Source organism: Sinocyclocheilus anshuiensis, unplaced genomic scaffold, assembly GCF_001515605.1.
Source record: "Sinocyclocheilus anshuiensis isolate Anshui unplaced genomic scaffold, SAMN03320099.WGS_v1.1 scaffold527, whole genome shotgun sequence".
Lineage (NCBI taxonomy): Eukaryota > Metazoa > Chordata > Actinopteri > Cypriniformes > Cyprinidae > Sinocyclocheilus > Sinocyclocheilus anshuiensis.
The window spans coordinates 249,295-256,545 of NW_015548227.1; the positions used below are offsets into that span (position 1 = coordinate 249,295).

General features: G+C 33.6%; 1 protein-coding gene across 1 annotated transcript in view; it reads left to right on the forward strand.

Annotated features, from left to right (window-relative positions):
• Positions 1 to 7,251, forward strand: part of LOC107654427 (prostamide/prostaglandin F synthase-like) — a 15,260-nt gene that overhangs the window by 1,080 nt on the left and 6,929 nt on the right. Inside the window, exons 2-6 of the mRNA XM_016441475.1 lie at positions 891 to 1,095; positions 2,341 to 2,392; positions 2,505 to 2,568; positions 2,811 to 2,886; positions 4,909 to 5,027. Coding sequence (XP_016296961.1) covers positions 891 to 1,095; positions 2,341 to 2,392; positions 2,505 to 2,568; positions 2,811 to 2,886; positions 4,909 to 5,027 — 516 coding nt within the window. The remainder of the gene's footprint in view (positions 1 to 890; positions 1,096 to 2,340; positions 2,393 to 2,504; positions 2,569 to 2,810; positions 2,887 to 4,908; positions 5,028 to 7,251) is intronic.

Genomic DNA, 7,251 nt, shown 5'->3' on the forward strand with positions numbered 1-7,251 from the left:
TCTCTTTCTCTCTCTCGCTCTCTCTCGCTCTCTCTCGCGCTCTCTCTCGCGCTCTCGTGCTCTCTCTTGCTCTCTCTCTCGCTCTCTCGCTCTCTCTCGCTCTCTCGCTCTCTCTGCGTGCACATTTGGGCGCATTATGCTAATATTTCCACATAGTGAGGTAGATATGTGGGGGCGTGTTAGAACGAGCCGTTTTAGGGGGGCGTGGCAGAGTCTTAACTTTGATAAAGAATATCTCTTTGGTTTTGAGACTTTAGTCTTTGCAACTTCAGGGATCTTATCTATGCACAATCAGCTTGTAACACTCCAAAGAGAAAGGAAAACTTGAAATCGCATCATATGACCCCTTTAAACACATTGAATATTATTAAATTAATATTAAATATACTGAAATTTAATAATATTAAACATTATGTATGTAATAGATTTGCCTTCTAAGTGATATTTTATATATATATATATATGTGTGTATATATGTGTATATATATTTTTTTGGAAGGTATATTTCACGTAAGGTAAAATCATATAACCATGAACAAATAATGTCCATGGGTATTCTTTTTTTTCTTTCAGACTCACAACTCAAGTTTTCTTTGTGTTATATATGAAAGTGAGAAATATGTCGTCTCTTAATTATGAGACTACCAATTATGTATAACAGTTTTTAAAATAATTTGAAAATGAGTTTTAAATGACCTCTAAATGACCTTTTAAATGAAGCTGTGACATCACACTGATGTCACAGCTTCTTGTATAATATCAACTTCCCAAAATAAAGTAAATAAAGTTTCATCCATGAGCTGTAAATAATGAAAGAAACATGGAAGCCCATTCACTTTGAATATATCTTGTCGACATTTGTTCCGTTTGTCTCATGTTTTGTTTCTTAGATGGTGGAGATTGGTTCTCTGTGGCAGGAGCAGACGGTTGTTCTCTTCTTCTTGCGGAGGTTTGGTTGTCAGGTGTGTCGGTGGATGTCAGCGGAGGTCAGTAAACTGGAGAAGGTCCTGAAAGCAAACGGTGTCGCTCTGATCGGCATCGGACCTGAAGAGACGGGAGTGAAAGAGTTCATGGATGAGGGATTCTTCAAGAGCGGTGAGGATTTGTCAAATAGCTTGGTATATATTTTAGTATTGTTCCTAATTTCTTAGTTTTGCACTAATGTTGCTGAAATATAGACTATAGTGACAATAGACTATAGTGAAAAATCTAATAAGTTCATTAAACCCTCAACATGGATTCAATTCCATTTTGAACCAGAAGAGATGCATAAATATTTCTAAAAATCCACTGTTTTTAGTATAGGAGCCAAAATTTTGAAATGTCGATTTTGAATTTTTTTTATTTATTTATTTATTTTTTTTAAATATCTTTTTTTTTTTTAAAGATAGAAATATTTAAATGTTAATACAATTCTAAAAATGCACAATTATTATTATTTTTTTATTTTTTTTATTTTTTAAATATATATTTTTAAAAGATAGAAACATTTAAGTCAAGTCAAGTCACCTTTATTTATATAGCGCTTTTAAAAATACAGATTGTGTCAAAGCAACTGAGCAGCATTAATTAGGAAAATAGTGTGTCAATAATGCAAAATGACAATAGTAAACACTAATTTTTCAGTTAAAGACAGTTCATCATTGAATTCAGTGATGTCATCATCCAGCTCAGTTCAGTTTAAATAGTATCTTTGCAATCATTTGCAATCAAGTCAATCGGTGACAGAATGGAGAAAAAACCTTGGGAGAAACCTTTTTTTGGGATTTAAACCTTTGAATAAAAGGAAACTATGAAAATACACATTTATTTTTTATATATATTTTTTTTATAAACTGTTTTTAAGAGATATAAACATTTAAACTTGTGAATAAAATTAAACTCAAAAAAACATTTTTTTTAGATTTTTTTTAAATATATTTTTTAAAAGATAGAAACATTTAAACCTGTCAATAAAAGGAAAGTATAAAAATACACAACATTTAATTGTTTAAAATATTTTATAAGACATTGTTTTTAAGAGATATAAACATTTAAACCTGTAAATAAATGGGAAAACAGTAAAACAGTGAATTGCATAATATTATGAAATGTAGGTGAAATATTTCAGTATGCGAGAAATACAATGCTTTGCATTCTTTCTTCTGAAATAAGTGATAACCTCAGGTTAAGCACATTATGTGGGTTTAGTGTTGAATTTATTGGTGATTGAATTCCTGTTTTTTACTGTAATTTTATGACCGGTTACCATGCCTGTGTTTACCTTGGGTTTGCCACTGATAAAAGTTGTCATTACCATCTTCCTGACCCTGTGAATTTTTAACTTTGTCTTTGTTTCAGATATCTACATTGATGAGAAAAAACAGTGTTACAAAGATTTAGGCTTTAAAAGGTATAAGGGAACTTGTAATATATGTTTTCATGAATATTTTTTGAATGTGTGTGATGGACCGTGACGCAAGCATGTCAAAATGAACAAAAATCTTTCTGGTTTCCAAACTTAGGTACAATGCGGTGAATGTGATTCCAGCTGCTATGGGGAAGAAAGTACGAGAAATTGCCTCAAAGGTATTTCTAACGCATTACACGTTGCCATTAATAAAAAAACTTTTGATTGTAAATTATAATTCAGGTATAGTGATACTTAAGGATTAAATTACTTTAATTAGATATCTTGTTTGTAAACAGTTTTTAATAATGGCCTCATTTGAGGCGTTAAACAATAGGTTATGTTAAGATGTGCATGCAATCTTAAATCTTTTAAAATCTTAAAATCTTCTGTTTCCTATTTGTTACACCCTTTCTTGAAGGCAAGCGCAGAAGGAATTCATGGGAACTTTAATGGAGATCTTCTGCAGAGTGGAGGCATGCTCATCGTCGCCAAAGGTAAAATGACATTTTAATACATTTCTGTCATATTTTCATGCATTTTCATTATTCTGCATACACACTCAATGAAATGTGTGGGTTGAGTCTTGTTGTTAGATAGGCATGCTATTATAATGATTATCTTTTTAGTTTCTCTGTGAACTGATAAAAGTGTTAAAGAAGAGGTCTGAACCTTGTCTACAGTAAGCAGTCTGAATTATTGTCACTAGAGGGCAGCATGACCTCACATATATAAAATCTAGCACATGCAAATCTGCTCTATGCTCAACAGTGAGAAATAATACAAAGTAATCTGCCTGTAGCAGAGATTAACATTTTGGAGTAATGCCTTGATGTATAAGGTTTTAATTAGTTTCTGTACCGTTTCTGTGTCTTAGTGTAAACAGTACCCTCAGGCCATTCAAGATGTAGATGAGTTTGTTTCTTCATCCGAACAGATTTGGAGAAATGTAGCATTGCATCACTTGTTCACCAATGGATGCTCTGCAGTGAATGGGTGCCGTCAGAATAAGAGTCCAAACAGCTGATAAAAACATCATAATAATCCACAAGTAAAACACCACTCCAGTCCATCAATTAACATCTTGTGAAGCCAAAAGCTTTGTTAGTAATAAAAAAAATTCCATGATTTGTAATAAAAAAAAAAAATCAATTTTACAAGTGAAAACAGTTATAAAAAATATTTCAGTAGGAAGGGTAATTATGGATAATAGACTCATATTTTGGCCAGAAGCAATGGTTTAAAAAGTTAAAACACCTTAATGTTGGATTTGTTTCTTACAAACAAGATGATAATTGATGGACTGGAGTGGTGTGGATTACTTGTGGATTATTATGATGTTTTTATCAGCTGTTTGGACTCTCACTCTGACGGCACCCATTCACTGCAGAGCATCCATTGGTGAGCAAGTGATGCAATGCTACATTTCTCCAAATCTGTTCGGATGAAGAAACAAACTCATCTACATCTTGGATGGCCTGAGGGTGAGTAAATTTTCAGCAAATTTTCATTTTTGGGTGAAGTATTCCTTCAAGAGCACTAATTTAGCAGTACAACAGGTACTTCAGCCAAGAGTTTAATTTCTTAAAGGGATAGTTCACCCATAAATGAAAATTCTGTCATTATTTACTCACCCTCATGTCGTTCCAAACCCGTAAGACCTCCGTTAATCTTCGGAACACTAATTAAGATATTTTTGCAGGAATCTGAGAGCTCTCTCTGAAGGAGATCGGTAAAATAATCCATGTGACATCAGGGGTTCAATCGTAATTTTACAAAGCTACGAGAATACTTTTTGAGCGCAAAAGAAAAAAAAAAAACGACTTTATTCAACAATTCGTCTCGTCTGCGTCACCCTAGCGCCATTTTGGAGAGTATCCACTGAACGTAAATGTCAGCTGTGCCACGCGGATACGCAGTTTACGTCGTTTACGCTTTGATTTGATCAAAAACAGCGTATCCGCGTGGCACAGCTGGCAAAAATATCTTAATTTGTGTTCCGAAGATGAACGGAGGTCTTACGTGGTTTAGAACAACATGAGGGTGAGTAAATAATGACAAAATTTTCATTTTTGGGTGAGCTATCCCTTTAAGTCGTGTTTATTAACTGGGAAATCATCTTTTGGATAAAGATAATAAAGCCTATTTTAGGATCATTAACTTTTTGTGCATGCAAAATTTTTTTCAAGAAACTTGAACATGTTCTTATCACTTGAATGCAACCAGATGTTTTTTGGGTTCGTTTACAATTCTCATTAATTTCTTGATGATTTGTATCATTAAATTCTCATTAATGTAAGAGAGTAATGAGAATATTTATGTCTGGACACAATTATGTTTTTCTAATTAAAATCTGCTTAAATTAAATTCCTGTTTAAACAGGTGTGCCATGATGTATAAATACTTTACTATTTAAATTACAGTACAGTAATTCTATTTTCTACCTTACAATAATGAAAATTAAAGGGAAAATTTGCTTAATTGTGATCAAAACAATACCCTAAATTCACCCTGTTCAGGTGGAGAAAAGGTTCTGCTGCATTTTGTCCAGAAATCGCCTGCAGACAACATATCTCTGGAGGACATCACCAAAGCTCTCGGGATCTCGGCGAACGTCCAGGCTGGTGAAAAGCCACAGGTAAAGCAGGAAGCATTTGTAAGGTTAATCCTCAGATGCTATATATACTATAGTATAGTTCTGTTTATCAATGGGTAAACCAGTCAGGAATTCTTCCTCTGAGGGATTTTATGCTAACAGGACCAGCAGTGCAGTACATAATGATATCTGTTAGGACTGAATAGAAATGCATCAAGTAGAGATTTTTAGTTTTCTTGGTGCATTGATACAGATTTAAGCTTTTGTGCATACATCAGCTATTTTACAACAACATTGACTGCAACTAATACAGACAGAATTTAAAGCCTTAACTTTTATTTTATAATATTAGTGTTACTGTTCTGAGATTTCCATATCGACTTATTATTCATTCAATCCATCAAGTCCCAAATAAAATGAGGTGAAGTATCTTTCTTATGTAAATTATTTAATTCACTGGATTATATGAGAATAGGCGTTACCACATGTATTTGATATAAACTATTTTAAAATTGAGTTTCTTAGCAAGATATGAAATTGTGAATAGATTCACAACTGCACAACATACCGCCCATCTCTAAAAACTATTTGAGTGATTTTTTTGGGGTTTAAAATGACTCATTGAACAAGTGTTTCAGTATTCTTCTCATGCTGATGCTTGATATTATAAGGTCAAAGAGCAAAAGGTTTTTCTATGCTTTTCTCCATTTTTATGTTTTTACTTTAATTGACTCACACTATTACATTAGCACATGTTTTGAGGCCATTGTAAATACTCTTATTGTGTAGGGTTGCTTTACAAGGACAATTTCACTGTGGTTTTTACTGCAGTAAAGAATTTATAGAGTGTAAGATTTTGGGGTTGCATTGATCTATGCAAGCACACAAGAACGTGTAAAGACAACCATGGTAAAACTAAGAAACCTGAGACAACCTTACCTTATTTTGCTGAATTTCATGGAATAATATCTTACCAGAACATGAGGAAAAGTACAATTAAACCCTTACAGGCCTCCACAAGACATACTGAAGAATCTGTTTTCTGCCGCAATGTGACCCAATTCATGTCAGCGAGCAACTTAACAATTCGCTGTTCTGTAAAAAAAGGCATGAATCTGTCTAATGTTGGAGCACAGATGCTTTAGCTTATGTAAGTGGATGTTTGAACAAGTGAAGTGATTGTAGGATAGAACAGAGTCTTGTTGTGAGGCTGATCTCATGGTTTAACATGATCTTAACCGCCCGAGTCCCCATGATGCACCTAAGAGTGAGATTACAGAGGGCTCATATTACAACGAAACCCACTAAAACCAACTGATGCATTTCCCTAGGTTGCTATTTTTGCTGCTGGTTATTACAGGGGGTTTTTACACAGACGTGCAGCTCTTAATGTCACGCGTGGTCTGAGGTAAGGAGTTTACGGTGGTATCCTGGAGGAAATGACACTTTTGGCCTCTCTCGTCCTTGACAAGCTCAAGATGAGAAGTAGACGAAATGACCATGTTCTTATGGTTCCATGTGTGTCTAATCTAGAAAACAAAGACTTCCTCTACAGAGAATCTCCAGAGAAATAGAAGAAATAGAGTAATTGTTGGATTAACCCTGTAAAGCCTGTCATATTTAAAATATTAGTCAGAAAAAAAGTTTTTATAAAAAGTAACAGTTTATTTAACAAAAAAAAACCTAAGACAAAAATGTGCCTTTTTTTTTTTTGGATACATCGCTATTTCCAAAAAAAAAAATTTGTTTCAGTTGCTGATATTTATATGGCCAAAAAGTAAGGTGAAATTCTGATAGCTTGTAATGTAAAACAGTGAGATAATCATATCAGTATATCAGAAGCTCCCAATAATATGACATTTAAATGCTTAGTTTTATGATCTATATGTTTACTCATATATGTCTATATGATACTCATGACTAACATGATTTTTAAAAAAAAAGAATAATAATACTAATAGTATAAAAGTTATTCTTACATTTACTTCATAAAAATCAGTAAAGATTTCACAGCAGAAACACACATGAAGCACGAGCTGAAGGTGTGCGACAGGTTTTTCAGCAAAGTTTTGATCATATTGATCATTTAGAGGCCTCAGAAATTCGTATATCAATGTAATATTGTAATGCTGAATTCATTGCTGCTGTCTGCACTTTCATCCCCAGAGAAAGAAGAGAAGAGACAACGCAAAGAGAGCAAACTCATCCAGCAGCTGGAGAAACAGCAGCAGAAGAAAGAGGAGGAAAATGAGCAGCAGGTTCAGCA